The 22,182-nt window shown below is 40.8% G+C and overlaps 1 protein-coding gene across 8 annotated transcripts in view; it reads left to right on the top strand.

Moving 5' to 3' along the window:
* Positions 1 to 22,182, top strand: part of lama2 (laminin, alpha 2) — a 209,785-nt gene that overhangs the window by 186,453 nt on the left and 1,150 nt on the right. For 6 of the 8 annotated variants that reach the window (XM_061051773.1, XM_061051772.1, XM_061051771.1 and 3 more), the window contains 14 exons: positions 448 to 504; positions 4,910 to 5,061; positions 5,186 to 5,362; positions 7,353 to 7,545; positions 10,908 to 10,988; positions 15,696 to 15,808; positions 17,657 to 17,750; positions 18,117 to 18,212; positions 19,445 to 19,525; positions 19,674 to 19,751; positions 20,466 to 20,544; positions 20,656 to 20,784; positions 21,035 to 21,165; positions 21,937 to 22,156. In XM_061051773.1, coding sequence (XP_060907756.1) covers positions 448 to 504; positions 4,910 to 5,061; positions 5,186 to 5,362; positions 7,353 to 7,545; positions 10,908 to 10,988; positions 15,696 to 15,808; positions 17,657 to 17,750; positions 18,117 to 18,212; positions 19,445 to 19,525; positions 19,674 to 19,751; positions 20,466 to 20,544; positions 20,656 to 20,784; positions 21,035 to 21,165; positions 21,937 to 22,156 — 1,681 coding nt within the window. The remainder of the gene's footprint in view (positions 1 to 447; positions 505 to 4,909; positions 5,062 to 5,185; positions 5,363 to 7,352; positions 7,546 to 10,907; positions 10,989 to 15,695; positions 15,809 to 17,656; positions 17,751 to 18,116; positions 18,213 to 19,444; positions 19,526 to 19,673; positions 19,752 to 20,465; positions 20,545 to 20,655; positions 20,785 to 21,034; positions 21,166 to 21,936; positions 22,157 to 22,182) is intronic. The other 2 variants (XM_061051767.1, XM_061051769.1) reach the window with 2 other exon arrangements.

Below are 22,182 nucleotides of genomic sequence, written 5' to 3'. Positions count from 1 at the left end.
CAGTGCATCTTCTACAATCACTCAATAACCAAATTGACCGAAGCCGTTTTCAAATTTACACTGCTAAAAATATCTAGATAATTTCAGGAGGACTGAAACCACAGTTTATAAATGTCACTCCCCCCTTCCCATTGGCTCGAGGGGGAATTCTCCAGAGAATATCCTTCTGCGTTCTCACATCAGCCCACTTGGACTTGCTGCAGAAAAAATACTAGGGGTCTTGCAAGAGAAACTGCGGGTGAAGTCTGAACAAATATATACTGCTCCCCCTGGAAATATCAGGAGCTTTTCAGGAGTTTCCTGCAAGTGTGAAAGCCCTAATAGATAGATCTTGATTTAGAAATCCATAATAATGAAATAGATTAATCTCTTCCCAGGAAACTCAGGGACTCTTAAAACAAAGCACTGATTTGTGTATTCTCCCTTTTTTCTGAAATCTTTCCACAGCAGGCCCGAAACGCAAACGTCCTGAGCTCCAAGCGGAGACGCAGACAATCTGGAGAGGTAGGTTCAACACATGGACACATGCCCCCCCCCCCCCCCCCCCACTTCTTTCAGTGAAAAGAGTGTGTATTAATAAGATTTGCATTTATAAGCAACAAGCTAATTGGATAGCCTTTTGTCCAATACACTAAGAAACACACACACATTTTGATCACATCACATAGAAGGTATCTCAAGTTTAGCTGACCATGCAAACACACACACACACTCACACACACACACACATGTTTGCACACACAAGCACATTCTCTCTAAGTGAATGAAGTTTCCATGAGTGCATATTAATGAGATTTGAGTTTGAGCTACTAAACTGATTACACTAGATCGACTTATGGCAAAAAAAAACCACTTGGTAAACACCCATTTACACAATTGGAACACACATACACACACACACGGACACACACTGATACTGTAGTGATAAGCCTTTTTTTTTAGTCCAAACGTTCATAAATAAATACATCCATTAATAATCCTGTCTAGAAACACCATGTTTTATGTGTAAGTATTGTGTTTGCAGGTGCATACATATGTGTGTGTGTGTGTGTGTGTGTGTGTGTGTGTGTGTGTGTGTGTGTGTGTGTGTGTGTGTGTGTGTGTGTGTGTGTGTGTGTGTGTGAGTGAGAGAGAGAGGACAGAGGGTTACCTCCAGCTTATCCATCATCACTGGTTGTTAGGAGCATAAATCTATTTTCACTAACTACTCTGGCAGGATGTTTGTGTGTGCGTGTGTGTGCGTGTGTGTGCGTGTGTGTGTGTGTGTGTGTGTGTGTGTGTGTGTGTGTGTGTGTGTGTGTGTGTGTGTGTGTGCGTGTGTGTGTGTGTGTGTGTGTGTGTGTGTGTGTGTGTGTGTGTGTGCGCGCGTGTGTGTGTGGAGAAAGGTTAAGCGAGGTTAAAAATACCATCAACTCAACTTGGCCCTGACTAATGGATGTTTTAGAGAGACGGACAGAGAGAGAGAGAGAGAGAGAAGGACAGGAGACAAAGGATGGAGGGAACGAGAAGGGAGATTTAGAGGTGAAAAGAAGGCATAGAGGGGAAAAAAGTCAGATGAATGCTACAAGGATAGGAAACCAGAAGAGCGGAGAGGACAAAATGGAAAGATGCGGTGAGTTGATAGACAGAAACAGGAAATGGTCACGGAGAGGAGAGATGAAAAGAAGAAGGAGGAAGAAGAAGCTCGGAGCAGAATGAGGGAACCTGAGATGAAAGAGTATCGTGAGGAGAGGAAGAGGGAAAGATGGAGGCAAGAGGAGAGGGCGGGGGCGGTGGGGGGGGAGAGAAGACAAACGGTTCTGCTTGACCATTCACAAAATGTAAGATATACACAGCAAAAGTGTTTGATGTCTAAGAAGGACGATCAGTGAGATGGAGGGGCGACCATGAGGTTCAGTGTGAAAGCTGCTCACTCCTCCGGCTGAAACTGAAGATTTCTGCTGAATTTCTTACCATTTCAACTCTGATATCAAGAGTTTTCTACTCTGAAAGCAGGACTTTATAGTTCTTAGTTTGGAGTACAAACCTCATACTTTATGCATTTCAACTAGTTTTTAATTGTATCGACAATCTGACCCCTGAACCTCTCTCCAGATATCTGTGTAGGTTCTCAAACATGCAGGTCATGATGAATTCAAACTTTGATCCAAAAGGCAACTGGACTGGTTGAAAATCTTGATGACGTTTCGCCTTATCTGGTGGACGGAGCTAGATAGTTTAGAACTGAGGAATCCTAACAATGCCTGATAATGACCAAAACTGATACCAGTGTTAACTATTATTCCCCGAATGACCCATCGGCTTTTGTTTGTCAATCGATATATATGCCTCAGGAAATGGCGGTCAACTTGTCAGGGCTTCTGGTGCAGCCAGTGGTTAGGGATGAAGAATTTTCAGCCAAGAAACCTTTTCCATGTGTTGCTCTTGTTTACAGTTAGAATAGCAACTTGAAAAGGGAGAACCGAGTCGGAGCCGAGAGGCAACATCCAAGACAAGTTATCTTCATTTTCATGCATACATGTATGGCTTCATAGATTACCTTACAGTTGATACATTCTGTCCCTTTTGCTTTCTACAGGACTCTTTACATGCATACAGCCGGAATCTGGTGAAACTCTAGCGGACAGTTATATTATAGTATATATTTTTTATTATATTTAATCTGTAAATAGAGGTTAATAATTATCAAGTCAACATCCCTCATTCGTATACCTACCAATGTCAAGTGCTAGTTCTTATTGGATTGTAAAAAGTTACAGGCTACAAACTCCTGTATGAAATCTGGTTGTTTTTTTGTCTGCAGAGAAAAAAAAAGGTAATTCAAAAACAAAAGTACACATAAAAGATTAAAAGACTCTCCGTTTGCTCCAAGGTGTGTTTCCAAATAAATAAATAAAAAAAACAGCTCCACAGTTAAGAGACTAGATTGGTTCATGAATAAAACAAACACAAACACTTAAAAAGAGTGAATATAAGAGTTGCATTGAGTTCTGTCACATTTTCACCAAAATATGATCATGCATGCAAAATCTTCAAAAGCCGAAAGATTAAAGAGAGGAGACGTGTGTGTGTGTGTGTGTGTGTGTGTGTGTGTGTGTGTGTGTGTGTGTGTGTGTGTGTGTGTGTGTGTGTGTGTGTGTGTGTGTGTGTGTGTGTGTGTGTGTGTGTGTGTGTGTGTGTGTGTGTGTGTGTGTGTGAATGTTGCCTTTGATTGCAGGTTCTTTGCGTTCATGTTACCTACACAGTCTGCAGCGTATTTGTCGTCATGGTTGTAAGTCCACATGTCTGTATCTGTATGTGTGTGTCTCTCCTTCAGTGTATGAAGTCATGTGTACGTGTGAGTTCATCTGTGAGACTCTGCCTTTGTCTGTATGTCTTTGTATGTGTGTGTGTGCATGCCTTTGTATCTCTGTAAGTGTGTGTGTGTGTGTGTGTGTGTGTGAGAGAGAGAGAGAAAGACGGTGAAGCGCGAGGCATGTTGTAGCTACATCTCAGTTCAATTTGTCCCCGACCTCAAATTGAAATTCCATTTTCAGGTGGTAAATTGTCTCCCACTTCGCCCTCTGGCACACAGTGAATTAAAATTCAAATTAGCCTGACCCTGCACCGCTGCTCTCTAGCACCTCTCCGTCTGCCTCGCTCTCTCTCTCTCCTCCTCCCCGCCTCTATCTCGCTCACTGTTTTGCTCTCTGCCCTCTCATCTCTTCCCCCTATTATCCTCTCCTCTCTGTTCCTCTCATCTCTTGTTATCCTTTCCTCCTCGCTTCTCTCTCGCACCTCTCTTATTTCCCCCCAATTTCTCTTCATAACCCCCTCCCCTCCCACTCATCTCCCCTTTCCCCTTTGACTCGGACTCTGCTCTTTAATCCCCGGCCTCTCCTCCCTCCTGTTTGTCTTTTCTCCTTCCTTTAATTCTCATCTGTGTGTGTTTTTTTCCCTCTCGTCCTTGTAGTCTCCTCTTCTCTAAAAAAACAGTTTTTAAAAAATGCTTTCAGTAGGAGAAAAGATTTAATCCAAGATGAGATTTATATTTATGGTTTATATTAAACAGCTTTGTAAAAAAAAAACCTATTTTAAACACAGTTGGTGGTTAACTGTGGAGGTTTGGGAGCTTTAATATTAATATATTTATAAGATTAGACGCACTGATATCCCTCAACAAAATGTAAGAGTGCGATAAAGAATGTGGTGACAGAGGGATGTGGTTGTTTGTCTTGAGAGGCCAATGAGTATAGGTTGTTTTTTAACATGTTTGTGACTTGTGTTTGTAGCTGCTATCTTGGCCAGATCTCTCTACTAGAAGAGATTTTTAAAGGTCACTTTCTGGCTATTTCTGGACACTGACTTCATATTAAAGACAATGAAGCGCTGGAATAATATATCCAGTAACAAGATATAGTTCACTCTTGAACAATATGCTCAAAGAACTTTGACTTTCACCTTTCAGGTTGTTATTAAAGTCTTCATTCAGGTTATTAGAAATAAAAGCACTTCTATTCATGAGTTCATGATTGCATTTGGCTGATGTGACATCATCATTTTTGTTATAATTGAATGTTGTTAGTCAGTAACACACTCAATAGGCTGCTGTGTACCATGAACAGGAAACCAGCTTCTTTATCTCAGCAGGGTTTTTTTTATTAATGGTATTGAAATGATACCTAAAAAGATACACCTACACTTACAGTAGACTCTTACATTATCGCAGATTGTTCTATTATCTGCTTCTTCTTAACTTCAAAGTTTTCTTCTTACATTTTTAAATCTTGGATCTCCTAGTTTTTTTTAGGCTTTTTAGTGGTATGTACTGTTTATGATCAGTGTAGGATGTTCATTGTGAAAAGTTTTTTTTTCTGTGCATCAACGTGTTCTATATACAGATAATAAAGTTTATCTCCACCTCCTGCAGCCGTACCTCTCCGTCATGCTGAACAAAGGCTCTCTGGAGGTCCTCGTGTTTACGGGCAGCCACAGCCCGCGTCGGATCATCAGACGACCTGAGCAGGGCATACTGCATGATGGGAGAGAGCACTCACTGCGCATAGAGAGGATGCCTGGCAGGTCGGTGTTTGTCTATCTGTTCACTCTCTGTTTTTATCGCTGTGGTAGATTTGACTCTTTACAATCAGATGAATATTATTATTATTATTATGTTATATGTTTTTCTCTGGGTATTCTCCTCTAGATCTTTTGCAGTTCAGGTGGACGAGGAGGCCAAGAGGGAGGCAGCGCTTCCAAACGACCAGCCCGTCAGCCTGCAGAGGATCTTCCTCGGTGGTATTCCTGCAGAAGTGGAGCTGACTTCCAACAGAGCCAACATCCCGTTCCAGGGATGTATATGGAACCTCATGGTCAATGCAGTGTAAGTCATATCTCATCTAATGTTTTTATGATGAAGATTTGACTGATTTTTCTCCCAAGCCCCTTAGAAGCAGAGTCCACACTAGCCTTTTCAATTTGCATTTCAGGTTTCGCTACATAATAGTAAGAATATCAAAAGTTTAAGCCCAGATACTAAAATATAGCTACTTAAGTTTCAATACAATTCCCTTATTTGAGGTTTGGATCGGGTTTGCTTACACTCAGGTACTCATTATATTAATGACACAATTCATTCCAGACACCAATCAAGAGGAAAAGGTCTTCTACACCCTGCATCACCATTCTTCTTGATTTTTTGGCTGCTAGGGTTTAGCTCCAGTCTAATGACAGCTGCAGTTGTTAAGTTTCTGCACAAGATGATTGGATCTGTAATGATGTCGTCGCACATCATTTAGCATTGCAGGCTGTGAAAAAAAAAAAACGGTGATAAAGTAAGTGTAACATTGGGGTTTTTCAAAATACTTTTATTTCCAACAAACCGTAAAGACTCACTCTTCTTTCTTACATGTCTTCAGATGTTTGTTGTATCTAAAAGACATCCAAACATAACATGGTTCTGACATCACAAGATAAATAAAGAGTGAAAAAACAGTCACTTTTGGATTTTGTAACATTCTCGTTCCCTGTGTTTCCCCATGTAAAAACACAGACGCAGGCAAATCTGACCACTTGACTTTAGTTTAATTTCCTCTCTCAGTAAACTGTTCATCTTAAATGCACCAGATTTAAACTCACGCTCTTTTTCAAGCACTGGACGACAGAGCTAATTTTGACCTCATACACTGTTAGGTTAAAGCGTAGTTAATGTGATTGCAGGAGGTCATGTTGATGGTGTTGATAATGATGATGATAAAGCCTGTGTCTGTTTGTGCCTGCACAGCAGTAATAGACACTGTCCAATATCATATGCATGCTCATAACTCAGCTTAGACCCCTCTCTCCTCTGTGTGTTTCTGTTTGTTTGTGACTCACCTCATGTCACCTCTAAAACCCAAACACCTAGACGCTTTTAATTCTTTCTTTTTTCAAAAGCAATGGTTACCACTTGGCTAGAAGAAGAAGAGCTTTCGCTCCGATATATCCTCTGTTTTGAATCACTCATTTAGCTTCCTGTAAAATTAAGAATAAACTGGAAGATCCTTTAAATTAAAAGATGTAACACTCCATGACCTCACTCCCAGTTACATTTTCTACCTCCATGTTTCATACTTCTGTTTTCCTCAATTATGTCCATCAAATATCTCATCCCTTCCTCGCTCAAATCACTAAATAAGGTTGTTTTTTTTTGCCCCCTACCCTCTGGGATCATCTTTCACGGCCGCCCAATCTCTGGATGTCTTCAAAAGGGCTTCTTAAGAAATCATCTGTATTGACAAACCTTCTTGTGGTTGTGGTTTGCTTTAGGTTGCGACTTCTTGATTTGTTCCTCTCACTTTGGATTGTTTTTTTCCCTGTGTTTGTGGACTGATTAAAAGTGATACATGGAAACCCCTTCTAAGTAAAACCAAAAATTATATCCACATTGATACTTCCAACCTCTGCCATTCATTTGAATAATAATTGAACACATTAAGTCCAATGGAGCATATAGAGTGAATCACTTCATGCGTAGATGCCTATCATCAGGTCAAGGTTAAAAAGCTCATCAGCCTTTTATTTGTTAGGGTGTCATCACATTATGATTGTTGTTGAGTCACTGTGAAGGCCTCAGCTGCTCAAAGCCAATAATAGTGTAAGTGACAATGATGATGGTTAGTTCTGATTCAATCTTACAGTTCTGACTGGAAATGAACAAAGCACATCTACTGAGTGCAGCAAAATAAAATCAACCATTTAAATTTGTCCTTCAAAAGCTAAATGTACTTAAAGTAGAATTTAGTCTGAACTCAACAGGTTACTTTAGCTCATTCCCTCATGTGAGTGTTTCATGATCATTTTTAATTTAATCTAATCTCATGTCCGTCTCTCAGTCTCTCAGATTTCTCCCAGCCGGTATCCTTCGAGAATGCTGAAATCGGCCAGTGCCCCAACCTCGCCCCACCACCGCCTCCACTCCCACTGCCGGATGAAGAGGAGGAGCCCGAGAAGGAAAAGGAGGAGTCCAAGCCTCTCAGGCCTCCACCAACCCAAGCCCCTGCCGCACCGCCTACCGTTCCTCCTGCTGTAAGTCACTAAAACTAACAAGGGAACACACATACATTTTTACTAAACACACATCAGAAAAAACTTCCTTTATCAGTATTCAACAACACGGCAGATGAACGATTGAACAACGAAAGTTTGAGGTAAAAATTGTAGTTTAAAGGTCCCATATTATGCTTTTTCTGGTTTTATATGCTCCTCAGTGTGTTTTCCAAGTGTCCTGTGCATGTTAAGGCACATCTATGTGCAAAAATGTAAAGTCAGCGGAAACGTGGCTTCTCCTACGTCCTCCTGATAGCTGTAGCATTAGCTGCATGTTCTAGCCCCCCTCTATAAAAATGTGTCAGTCCGACGTCATTGTCAGTGTGAGATCACTGATCTAAGTCCATTGGCTCGTTGTGACAAGCCCTGCAGCTCATGTTGAAATTTCCAAGACGCGTGCTGAGCAACTGACCAATAACGACAGAGCGGATCGGCAGACCAATCAGAGCAGACTTGGCCCACGTGGGTCTAACAGTGTGGGCTCAACAGAGTGCAGCTGACGGACTCAGAGCGGAGAGGGAGCAAGGAGGAGCAGTACATGAAAACAGACACTGAACGTATAAAAGTAGGTACATAGATTAAATATACAAACCCCAAAAAGGGCAGAATATGGGCTCTTTAAAGCAGCAAGTTAACACGTAAAGCTGATTTCAGATTATATTTTGTGATATCAAATCAGGTTTTGGTTCATGCACTTGGTCCACTTTTTGTTTAGCTCAAAATGCTAACAGAAGCGCCTAGGTTTAGGGTTAGGGTTTTAACTGTTGTTACACGTACAGAGAGGAAATAGAAGACACATATAGAGAGGATCAGCTCAGTAAGAGAGGGCGTAGATCATTATGCACACATGTTAACAGAAACTGCAATCATCCCTTACTCACACATTCACAAACACACACCTATTTCTCCCTGATGAAAAGCAGCCTTGGCCTCGCCGTGTTAGCTTAGCGCTTCATCACATAGCACTTGTACAGCCCATTAACTCTTCTTTATAGTCCCTTTAGCCTTGAGCCACTAAACTCCACCTCTGGCAGCCTGTCATGCAGTGCGGAGCTACAGCGCCACGCTAGGCTAACTGCGCACGCCATTTATGCTTTATGAGCCCACAGGAGCCAAAACACTCAGCGAACGTTAAGCTGCTATGCTAAGAGGCTGTTAGGCGGTGAGTTATTCATGTTAGCCGTAGATAGGAGAGATACATTTCATATACGTCTTAGAGTGGTCATAGGTTATCAGTTACCCAGTTACCTGCTAAACTACACCTCTAAAAGAGCATTGATCATGACGCAGGGAGCAAAAGAGCGATTGCCAGCTAAGCTATAACTCTGCAGTTTGCTGCTTTATGGGCTGTAAGTTCATCTTCTTTATGATCTACACTGCAGCCTGCGAGAAGCTGCAGCTCTCGAGCACCCATCTATTCTCTCACTGAGGTTGAAGGAAGGCTTCTCTCCATTGTTCAGACATTTCTTTGTGCTTTAAACAAGCTTTGTTTAATACATCAGCTATCCCGTAGCCTTGATGTTGACTCTTTTTCTATCTTTCAAGAGCTCCCCATTTTTACTACAAAAATAAGAATAAACAATCAAATAGGACCGGAGAAAGAAAGTCGTTTCTGAGTGAGCCTCTGCTCCACTCAAGAGTGTGTATGTTTGTATTGAGTGTGTCTGTCTGAGTTACTCTGGTTACTGATGATAAGCTGTATCTGACACCGATATTTTTTCTCCAACGTAATCAAATATGGCCGATAAATAAGAAGCTAGGCTACAACCCTTTGTTCCCATCAGTTCAAAGCCGCAACTGACTCCTATATGAAGCTTACCTGAACTGTCAACATCTGTCAAACAGTTACAGCTGTTCATTTTATTCGTTTTTTTTTTCAAGTTAACTTCTTTTTTTAAATCTATATCATTTAAGAAGGTGTAGTATTTCATTAAGCTAGTTTACCAAAGTGTAGCATCTGGCAACCAAGCTAGCTCCTCCAAAGAGTGTAGAACAGACGCTGATTTTTATCCTGAACCTGCTCTTTGTGTGTTTTTGTCCTTTAAAACACCAGAGCCATGTGTTTTTTTTTTTTGAGGAGCAGGAGAAGACTTTGTAATCAAACATTCCTGAAGGAAGATTTTCAGACTCAGTTTGTTTCGTTTACAGCCCAATGTGCTGCTTCTCCTTCGTTGCGCCATGAGTTCACAAAGATGACTGGATGAGGGAGCAGTTCTATGGTTATCAACAATCTTTTCTTTCAAAGTGTCACTTATAATTACACATTTATTGCCTGATACAGTAATAGTTGGACATGAAATAAATTAGAATCCTTTTGTTTCCAGGAAAGAGTAGTAAGGTATTTAAATCTACTGATATGTAGAAACAAATGTCATCAACAATCGTCTTCTAATAATGGCAGTTTTTTTTTAATCTTATGTTGTGTTTTTGCACATTCAGATATTTGGATTTTTAAAGATGTTATGAGCTCCAACAGACAGACTCGGGTTACATCAGCAGTAAAAGAGTATTGTCAGAGGCAGAGGTAATCTGGAGTTGAATCACAGCTGACAGCAAACAACAGTCTCAGCACGTATGCTCGTATAAAGAGGCTTCTTTATCTCCCACTTTTGTGTCACAACATATTCCGTACTTCTGATTCTTGAGATCGTTCTGAGCACCAGTTTAGAGGCTGAAGAGGCTCCATAAGGGGCGACATACAGACTCCAGCTAACCTCTGAGAAACAAGATTCAGGCTTGAGATTTTTTAAGAGACTCATTCATTTTTATGTGCTCTTCTGATTAATGACAGCATGACAGCTGCCTCTAATTAGCCTTTAAATCACAGCTCTGTAAATTCCCCTCAGTGTCACTGAAATTCATCATTTACAAAGTATAAGAACAGTGTATTTTTGACTCCAAAACGAGATGTATTCATATACAAAATGTTAAAGTAGAAATATGCCTTTCTTATTCTTTACCAACTGTTTCGAGTCATTATAAAAGGAGACTGATTCTACAGGTTTTTCTTCTTTATTTATTTTCTTCCTCAAGTTCATTGCTGAAAAAAGGAAAGGTCCGCACACTGTTCAGCTCCCAGTGAGCAACTTTATAATGGGCAGTGTTTTGATCTGTTGGATTTTCCTTTTTTTCTGCAGTTCATACCTTTTTTGTCCTGCACCTGTATGCATTTTGCTTTCATGTGCGCACACTAGTCTTTTTCCTCCTCAAGTTAATGACATCATTTCCTGCTAAAAGCTGATTGGAGGGCTGAGTGCTTGTTTGGGGCACTGTCACACTTTCTGGCTTTGTGGCTGCCAATAATCCCCTTCCCTTCTCACTTCCTGACTGCTCACCTGCAGGAGGCCACGCCCCCTGCTGCCCCTGTTGCACAACCTACTGCTGCTGCCCCGCCTACTACTCAGGAGCCTGGCATTGACGTGGTATGCACACACACACACACACACACACACACACACACACACACACACACACACACACACACACACACACACACACACACACTAAAACTAAATGTGTTTGCCATGTCCTCTCTTGTTTACCTTGATTGTTTTATTTCAATCTATCTAGAATATTATAATTCCCTTTACCTCAGTTTCCCCTGGAGCTATATTCATTCATAGTAATGCTTTGTCATTTCTTCTTTTACAAGGCAGACCTTTAGATAGCAAACCATTGGAAAATTATAATACAAAATTGGATAAACTCAGGACAAATGTTTACTCCTCATAATCCGGGTCTTCAGAAAATAATTACCTACACACATTCACTGAGCTTTTTTATAAAACGGTTTTAACCTCACTTCCTCGTTTATGGGGAATCCATTTTAATAATAACATTTTTATTTGTAAAAGCTTAAGATACCTTACCAATGCCACACAATATAGCAAGCATCATGGCCTACCTAAAATTGCAATGACCTAAAATACATGAAAAACTAATGAGAAATACACACACTAAATAAAAACCACAAAGAACAATACAAGATACAAAATTCACTAGGTTTTTCCAGTTTTTTCATTTAGGACATATTTCTTTATTGCTTTTCAACATCTACCCTCCTCTCACTTATACTGAGCTGCCGTGTGAAACTACGGCCTTAAACTGTTGGTCACTAACTAACTGTTTTAACTCAAGAAGCTTGAACCGCTAAGAGCTTCACGTTAGAGCCCTTGACTTCAGCCTAACTCGTTGAACCCTCTTACACTGAAGTGGAGTATGAGGTCACCCAGCTGCTGACTCCCATTATGGTTATTAAGTGTGGTGTCATACTTAACCCTTTAAAGTGTTTTACACAGAGTTTTGGTTCAGTAAAAATAGGTAATCCTACCTAGATGGTAATAATAATAATAAAAACTGAATTCATACAGCACCTTTCTTAATCCAAGGTAAAAAAAAAAAAAAAAAAGTGATTTACAACAAAATCAAGATAAAGAGCGTTCCAGAGTCTTGGAGCTGAAACGTGGTAAAAGTGGTTGTAAGTTTTGCGGACGGTAAAGCCAAGGAGATTCAGGTGAACCTCAGAGGTCGTGCCGAGGTGTAGGAGGTTAAAAGTTCTGAAATGTAAACACAGACTAAATTATGTAATGCTTTAAAAGTAATTAAAATGATCTTAAAATCTATATTAGATTAAATTCACATTCAGTGTTGTAAGGTTTAAATCAGTGTAATGTGTGATTAGTATTTGTGAAAATCCTGGCTGCTGAATTTTTTGCAAGTTGAAGTCGTGACAAGGCGGATTGACTCCGGCAGGTCAAATGTGAATTGCAAAAATCGAGCCGTGTTTCACAGTTGGAAAAGCAGGATTTGACCAACCTTTTACATTAAGGTCAAAGTTCAGAAGAAAATGCCAAGATTTCTGGAAAGGGTTTGACAAACATGGAGAGAGAACCAATATGCTGGAGCATGTTGTGAGTGGAAAGTTCAGCGCCAAATATAAGGAGTTCTGTTTTGTTGAAATAGAGATGAAGAAAATTGAGAGACATCCGGTGCTTTATAGCGGCCAGGACGTTTTCCAGAATGACTTCAATTTTCTTTTTCTTTTTTTTTTTGTATAGCGCCTATCGATAAAAAAATGTGTCATGACGAACATAACAAAGAACTTTCTCTTTGTTATGTTATTTACAAACATGAATCCGTCATGAGCACAGCACTAAGCAACGTTTAGCAAAGTTACAGTGAAAACTGTCTTTTAAAGGCGGAAACCTCAATCAGAACTTTAAATGTGTTTAAATGATAAGGCACAATAACACGGCAGCTTTGATCGTTGAAAGAGGCAGAGTTTGATCTGCTTTGAATACATATATTGACATCTGTTAAAAAGTCGTACAGTGAAGCATCTTTAGCTAAAGCTAATTACTTCTACGGACGGAAACATTAACATTTTGAAACCATCCATAAGCAAAGTGAAGAAAAAAAGGTTGAAGCGAGCGCTGCAGTGGGTCAAAACATGTAGAGGAATCAGAAGAAGAGCAAAGTGAAGACTTTTGTTCTCCTAAACGTGACAGCAACTCCTAACACACACACACACACACACACACACACACACACACACACACACACACACACACACACACACACACACACACACACACACATAGACGCAGATGAACACAAAGGCACGTCTCCCCTTGTACTCACACACACTTATTCAAAATCCCAAATAAATGACTTCTGATTTTATTGCTGTGACCTCCAACCGAAGACCAGCCACTCCAAATGGAAGGCAGACTTCCTTTTGTTAGCTTAATGGAAAGACGCAGAGCGGATGAGAGAGGGAGAGTGAGAGGGAGGCATTGAATAAGAGGAGGATGAAAGAGTCAGAAGACAGAAAAGGGCAGAGATGTGAGTGGAGAGAGAAAAGGTGCAGCCGTGGAGGAAGAGGAAAAAGGGAGAAAGAGGAAAGAGAGGGAGTGAGTCTTTCCGAGCCGAGCGATGGCGGCCTTTTGTTCGTTTAATGGAAAGACGGAGGAGAGGAAGCGGGTAGAAGAATAAAAGGAGAGGGAAGGAAGGAGCGTCAGAGCGGGTGACATCTCCCCTTTGTTAGGTTAGGAAGAGAATAAGAAAAAAGAGGAGGGGGGAAAAAGAGAAGGAGGTTGAGGAGGAGGAGGAGGAGGAGCGGATATGAGGACAGAGAGCGATAAGAGGTGAGTGTCAGCTGTAACAAAGCAAGGTCACGGTGCAGGGAATGTCTTCACTTGAAAGAGAACAAGAGAAGAGGGGAGATTAAGACACACACACACACACACACACACACACACACTGACGCTTGATTGTCTGAGATGCTCTCCCTTTCTAAATGTAAGGTATTGGAAGGCAGCTTTGATACCTAATATAAGATGAGAGGGATCAAGTGAGGAAAAGACGAGGCCAAGGAAGGAGAAATGAAAATGTGTTTGGAGGAATGGAGGAAGAGGAAAAGAAGGTGGAAAGAAGAGAGGAAAGGGAAAGAAGGCTCCAGGATGAAACTGGAGAGGAAAAGTAGAGAAGATGTAGGAGAGGAGGTCAAAAAAGGCGAAATGCAGAGTACTAGACTTTGACAGAAAACAAGACAGAAACAGGTGAAGAAACAGACAAAGGAGGAGGAGGAAGGGACATAAGATTTGAACAGAGAAATGAAACGATAGGTGTTGAGAGAAGGGAAGATGTTTAGAAGATCGGTAGAAAGAGATATGGCAAGTTTGAAAGCTTCAGAAGAGCAAATAAGAAAAGTATGCAAAGAAACAATCAACTGGGTAAAACTAAAGGGGGGAAGTAAGGATGAGGAGGTGCTAAACAAAGGTTGTAGGAGAACTTAAAGAAAGAAAGAAATGACAGAAATGGGAGGAGAGAACACAATAAGTAGTTCATCAGAGGTGGAGGAGGAGTAGGGAGGATGCAGCAGGAGAAAAAAAAACGTGAAAGGTAAAAAAAACTGGAAAGAAAAGGGAGGGGAGGCAAACATAGGAAGGAGGAGAGAGAGTGAAAGGAGAAGGGACGCCATAGTGGAAGTAAAGAGAAGGTGGAGCTGGATAGAAGGAGAAAGGATAAGCAAAGAAGGGAATTACAATTGATTAGAAGAAGAAGATTATTATAAGGTTATATAGCAAAGGAGCTGGAGGAAAGAAGTAGAAAATAAGAAGACAATCAGGTGGAGTCATGGTTTGTTGAGAATGAGCTGATATAAAAAGATAGAAGAAGGAGGAAGCCAAAAAGAAGAATCAAGTTGTGACTTAGAAATAAGAAGGAGAGAGGAGAGGAGAGGAGAGGAGGGGAGGGGAGGGGAGAGGAGAGGAGAGGAGAGGAGAGGAGAGGAGAGGAGAGGAGAGGAGAGGAGGGGAGAGGAGAGGAGAGGAGAAGTGAGATGAAAGGAGATCTGCGAGTGAAGGGGTGGAGAGGAAAAGAAAGTCGGAACAGATGGGAGGAAGACATGAAGTGATAAAAGGCAGGAAGGCTTGGATAAAGGAGAAACATGAGATAAGAGAGGAAAAGAATTAAGGAGAGGCGAGTGGAAGAAAGGAGAATATATCTACAGGAGAAAATGAGCAAAAGAAACTTAAGTTTAAATATTAAGATGCCTTCACTTGTATTACAACACTGACACCCTCTGGTCACTGAATGTACTGCATCTGGTCAAATGAGAAGGTAATGCTCATCTAAGTTTAACCAGCTGTCAAAAATCAAACAGAGAGCAGATGGCAGAGTCTGATGTTTGGTTAATATATTTAAAGAATATACAAAAGATAAACAAGAATCAAACTGTGTGATTAAAAAGTGTCTCCCAAACCCACTTTGCTGGGGCCTGATTTTAGTTGATAAAAAAGGGGATAGCATTGAACTAATTACATCATGTACAATTACATCTTACTTACCAGGTCATTCTAGAAAAAAAAATCACTATGATTCAGTTTATATATTCACTTAAAAAAATATATGTTTGAAATTCAGTAATACATTTCTTCTCACTGTAAATCAATGGCCTCATGTACAAATGTTATTTCATTGAATCGCCACTAAACTTTTCTCATCAGTTAGACTTTAAAGATGAACCTAAGTGACTGACCAGTGCTTTAGGTCCCTGCAGATCGAGACAGGCAATGTGAGCAGTGATCCCCAGTCGGTGTATCTGACATATCATGTCTAATCTGCAGGATTTGTGTGCGTCAGCCGTGGCCCCGACAGCGCTGGAGAAGGCCTATCAGTTCGGACTGACCAAGAACAGCCACATGAGCTTCGCTTTCGACGACACCAAAGTCAGAGAGAGGTTTGTACTCTGAAACAATGATCTTCTTCTGGTCTTATTAAGGGGCACGATGCCGCTTGTGAGGACACCTACACGTGTTTAGGCAGGTACATGGTTAAAGTTATACATACAGGAGATAGCAGACTGAGCTTTCTGAGAAATCACTGACACTTTTTCAGTCATGGGCTGGCAATGTAAATCATAGATCAGAGCAAAACTTCCAAAAATCTACGAACTGCTTAAACAATAATCAACGTGGGCACCGATCAGTGATTTCTCTGAAAGCTTAGTCGGCTATCTACTTTATGTTTAACCTCAACTATGTCATACATTTGTTAGCGAAATGTACTTGACCTTCAGAAAAGTTGTTATCCAATTATACACGTGTATGTACCACTATACCCAATGCAGTTCCCTTCCAGCCAGTGATTGAGACGTTTCTGATGGTAGTTAATGTTCTTACTGAAACAAAGAATGGGTTTAGTGTGAAGTGTGTAGATGGCAACGAGTAAACAATCTCACCATCAGATGGCCACCAGACATAATTCATTAAATGTGATGGAGTTTCATTTAAGTCAATAAATAGTGATCAATTATTGCGTGGCTGTGCGCAAAAGTGCTGAAAAGATGACATTTGATTTTTAGCCTCCTTAATAGTAATGAACCTTGTAAGAGCCCGAAATGTAACAATGACCGTAAATGTTGTAAAAAAAAAAATATATAATAATAATTTAATAAAACCCGAAATGTATGAACAAGTTGTTACATTTTGGGCTCAGCATCTTGTTACATTATCGACCAGTTATTACATTTTGGTTTTATTATATATTTTTTTATTACATTTTGGGTCGTTGTTACATTTCCGGCTCTTACAGTACAAGCCTTTATGTTGTTATAGCAACAATTATGATCGAATTCAGATATTCGTCAGAAAAGTTGCAACGCCCCATGATCTGGGATTGACTCTGAAATATGTGAGCTATACAAACGGTTAAACAGGTTTTAATGGGCTTCAGTGTAGCTAACTTTGAACTTCTTCATACACTGTTGAGACGTCACATCTGTAAAACTCGATCATATTTCATGAGATCATCTGAACACTGTTGTGATAATGAGACATCTTGATCTGTGAAGTAACACGGAGAAGCTGTAAAGTGGAAACCAGAGGAGATTAAATAATAACCTCTAAAATGTTTTGTAGTAAAAACTATGTAGCATCAACTCCACAACAGTGAACTTGAAGAAGTATATGTGGTTAAGTTCTATCTCTGTGTTTGTATCTATATGCCTCTGACATGTTACACCCTCAACACAGCACACTCTGACCCATGTGTGGGTGGGCTTGTGTGCATCTTGACAGCTTTTTGATCACAGAGCCGACACTCTGCAGCACAGCGGCTCTAAATAAATAAAAGGAGTGATTGATAGTTTGGACAGGATGAGGTTTCTACCTACACAGTTGTGCAGAAGGTGGAGATCCAGGGACGCGTCCTCGATAAATATTCAATCAGTGTACCGACCCTGAAAACCAAGAAACTAACAAGAAACAAAAGCAACAACCTGTGAAAACAAGTGATGCAAATACTGGATAGACGACCATCACGGATATAGATAGGGAGTGTTTGATTGTCGGAGCCCCCCCCCCCCAAGTTCATTACACTTTTCCTTAATTGAAAATAAATGTTCAGTCATTTAAACCAACTCAAAACGATGTAATGTAAAAATACCTTCATTCTTTGATAGGAAATGTTTAATTGTTGAAGTGATCTGAGAGGCCACATGTCATTGGTTCACTTTGCATTTGTTTCAGTGTCGTAATCATACGTAGTGTTAATAAGGGAATGTGTGAATGTTTTTTGTGTGTCTCAGGCTGATATTGGAGTTTGAACTGAGGACAAAGGAGGACTCTGGTCTTGTTCTCTACATGGCGAGAATCAACCATGCTGACTTTGTGGTCATACAGGTATTTCTCTTCTGACCTTATGTAAATGTATGTTTCAAACAGTGTATGATGTTATCCGCAAACGTTTCATTGAATTTGGTTCTGTACCTCTTACTATGTGCTATTACACCACCTCTCATTAAAGTTATCTCCGGCTTAGTTTGGACCAGAAGCACAGAAGTTAGCACAACTTCAGCGAAAACTATCGGGGGGAATTATTAGAGTCCCATTTTCCCTCCACATCATTCCTGTGTTTTCTGTGTGTGGGCTGAGACTCTACTGAGGCTGTTTGTGTTGTGTGTTGAACCAGGCTGACATATTGACCCTGTCCACCTGTAATCCCTCTGCCATGACATCATAACCCTTCCCCTCTCTCTCTCCGTGTAGATTAAGAACGGACAGGTCTGCCTGGGTTACGATCTGGGGCATGGAAACACATCTGCCTGCGTCCCCTTCTCCATTAACGATGGAAACTGGCACAAGGTAGGAGAGCATGTCGACCTTTCATTTATGCATGTACTCATTTGAAGGATGATTCATTTGTTAACATTTGAAATAGGTTAATGAAGTTCTGTCCTTGTCATACACTTTGTATAGAAAATACTTCTCTTGAGAATAAAGGGAATAGTGTCGGACTGATTGAATTTTGAACACGTTCAGGACAATACTCTAAAGAAGTCCCTTCTTCACTGACCTATATCGGGTGTTTTGGCCCATTTTTCATTTTCTAAAAGCGTTTGTTCAGAGAAGCTTTAGAGAAGTTGTAAAGGACTGACATGTAAGAGATATAATGGGTCTTTTTCTGCATTTGGGGCAATCTATTACAGACATACATCAAAGATGATTTTGCTTCATAAACTTAATTTTCACCTTCTAGTTTTCTTTTAAGTCATTCATGGCTTCTTTGTATTCTAAGACATTGACTCCTTTAAATCCATTTTTCGGACTCAAATTCTGTCCTGATGTTAGACCACTTTGTTACATTGTTGAAGGAAGAAAGTTTGACATTTTACACATAAATGTAGAAGAGATCAAGTATACCCTCTGTAAATGTCTCTCTGAGTCATGACTGTCTAGTGGGAAGCATGAGTCCCACCAGCTGTGTTGTTGTCGGAGCTGTGTTTACATCACGTTTACATGGACGGGACAGCCTTGTGTATAAAATCTGTTTTAGTCAAGGACTAGAGAAAACAAGATCTTTAGATCACGGTCATCTCTTAATTAATGTGCAACATGAAGCTATGAGTTAACCAAAGTGTGCTAACATTAGCATGCTAACACAACACTGCAGGACACAGGCAATTGCAGCTCGAGCAAAGGAAAATATTGTCCGCCGCTTGCTCTTCATGGTGCTTAATTATGCTGCGTTCTAATTGATAACTCCTTCGTGTGAACGCGAGTTGAGCGATGTGTTGGAGGTGTGCAGGTGGAGGGGAGCGGAGGCTTCAGAATAGCGGAGGTGTCGCCAAACAGCAGTGTGTTTTGGTTTAATGCTGGTGCCCAAGGGCGACATCTACTGGATCAAAAAGTCACACATTCTTCCTTTAAAGAAAACACAATATAAATGTCAAGTGATAGAACATGGCAGCAGCATTTGTCTTTCTTCTAATCCAGGCCAACATGTAGTCTCTGTGAAATGATTTGAGGCTCATCAGCTCCTCTCTGATCTCAGTGTCTTTCTACTCATGCCTTTCTTTCTGTTTTAAAACTTTCAGATCCGTGTGACTCGTGCCAAGCAGAGAGCTACCCTACTTGTTGATGGGAAATACACTAAACACATGATGAGCCCAAAGAAGGTTTGTCATTTTGTCTATTCTAACAACCGCACTCATGCTGAATTTGATCTTTAGTTTTTTAACTCTGGTGTTAAATGAAGTCTTTGATCATATTTTGAAATGACAAAAGTGAAGTTTAATGTTACATTACGTTTCTTCTTTTCACCAGGCCGACCTGTTGGACGTGGTGGGAATGGTCTATGTCGGTGGGTTACCACAAAACTACACCACCAAGAGGATAGGACCGGTAAAAAGCGAATCTGTGCAGACACACACGAAGCCTCCATCTTTAAAAACAGAATTTGATTACGCATTAGTACCTCAATTCAACCATTAAAGTTGATGGGCCTCAAACCTGCATTCTTTCTAATGGACAGCAGGGGGTACTGCACTTAATGCGAGGGGAAGTCTAATCTTGAAACCAATTGGCAAGCATCTGACGACAATATAGGGTACTTCTCATGCCTCTTAAATTACATCCCCGTTTCCTTCACTTGCATCCCTCACTTGCGTCTCAGTCCCTCCCATCAGAGATGCATGGAGAGACGCGAGAGAGAATGAGAAAATGTGTTTTAAGAGACATCAGATGTCAGTCGGCTCTAACAGCCGTTCCACTTTATTAATCATGATAAAAATACAAACGGTAACAGTGTTTAGTCTCTTTATGTTACCTGATTTCAAACTCCAGAGCAACTTACAGTCTGCTGAAGGAAAAACACAAACAGACCATTTCTCCTGGCAAAATGCTGAAGTACAGACTTAAACCTGGAGAATGATGTCACAGTTCTACGTCCGTCCACTTCTTTTATTAAGTCTTTGCAATTTCAAAAGGACACACCATGAATAACTTGAACACATTCTCTGAAATGTCAAAACGGTATTTTAAAATAAAGGGATTGATAATTAACAAGTGTTTTTAATGTTTTTTTTAAATCAAATGTTCTTTTTTTTCTGTTTCTAGATCCTCTACAGTATCAACGGGTGTATACGTAACTTTAAGATGGTGGGAGGTCCCGTGAGCACTAAAGCCCCTGCTACAGGTAACTTGTTTTGGTGTTGTGTTTACTTTTGTTTGCATTGTCATTGGCTAGTTTTTTTTTTTTGTATTCCTTGTATTAGTTTGTAAAGAAGGCTCCCCTCTCTTTGCTTAGGTCGCCCTGAGACCACTGAAGACTTTAAAATGAACATGGCCAGTCCCTTCTCCAGCCACATGGTAGGAAGATGCTTCGTCGCCACTGAGACAGGAACCTTTTTTGACGGCACTGGCTACCTGAAAGCAGGTGAGATGAGACACTGACGAGCTGCTTGCTTTTGAGTGGACTGTCTTTGAAATCTTGTCAGACTGCTCTGGTGTTAACTGAATGTGATTGTAAGTGTTTAGTACCAGCCTAGAATCTTTTACACCTACATACAAACAATGTAGTGAAACCACATCACAAACCCAGTCAAATGAGCTCTTTTATGTTTTCTTAACTGATCGCTTTCTTGATAGAAACATGGAGAATAATCTCTCTCGTCGTCTCTTTTTAGTCTCTTCTTACAGAGTCGGTCTAGACGTGTCCATAGCGTTAGAGTTCAGAACCAGCAGAACCAGTGGAGTCCTTCTGGCCGTCAGCAACCAAGCCCACGACGGACTGGGACTGGAGATCGTCCAGGGCAAGGTGTGTAACAGTGATTTAAAATGTGTCTGTCTACAGATTCATTTTTAGGTTTTTTTTGCCATCAATTAGACACGACAGCGGATAGAGTAGGAAATCATTACATGCAGGAAAGGGGCTGCAGGTCGGACCCAAACCCGGGCCAGAGCCTCCATACATTTGCCATGACCTAACTGCTGGGCCATCAGCGCCCCAAGCTGTTGCTGTTTTTCTATTTTGCAGGGAGATGGATTTAAAAACTTTAATACCACACTCATGTCTGTGTTTAAAATGAGAAATAGAAAACTGGAAAGGGAAAAACAGCCAGCCTGACTGTGGTTGATGCTAACAGAATCTCCCCTCTGAACACACAGCTACATTGTGTTTGTTTATTCCAATGTAAAAACAGAATTTTACTATATTCTGGATACTGAAAAGTTCCCAGGGAAGATGAAGCTTTGTGGATCATCAACTGTAAACTGTATTTTTCACTCTTAACGTTCAGGATGGATAAAAAAAACAGTAAAATGTGTAAACCGGTGAATTTTAGAGGGACATATAAACAGTGTTAAATTAGGTTGGAAAGAACCAGGCTATACCTCTTTCCTTTCTGTATTACTAGTACTGTCTTGACCTCTTTGCAAGGAAAATAAACTCATACTTTCTTAAATGCCAAACATTTCATTTAGTCTAGCTCACTGCAGTATGGCAGAGGAAAACAAAGTAAACAGAGATTTAGTTCACCATTTATTTATTTTTAAATGATTGTTTTCACATTCCTTCACCTCCCTCCAGCTTCTCTTCCATGTCGACAACGGAGACGGTCGATTCACGGCCGAGCACACGCCTGAAGGGGAGGGCTTCTGCGACGGCCAGTGGCACTCGGTCACGGCTAAGAAGCTTCGCCACAGGGCGGAGCTGGTGGTCGACGGGGCGACGAGCCAAGCAGAGAGTCCAAACGCACGCTCCAACACGTGTGACACCAACGACCCCATCTACGTCGGAGGATATCCTGGTATGTCGCCGTGCACAGATCCTTAA

Source organism: Labrus mixtus, chromosome 12, assembly GCF_963584025.1.
Source record: "Labrus mixtus chromosome 12, fLabMix1.1, whole genome shotgun sequence".
Taxonomy (NCBI): Eukaryota; Metazoa; Chordata; class Actinopteri; order Labriformes; family Labridae; genus Labrus; species Labrus mixtus.
This window is presented reverse-complemented; position numbering and strand designations above follow the sequence as displayed.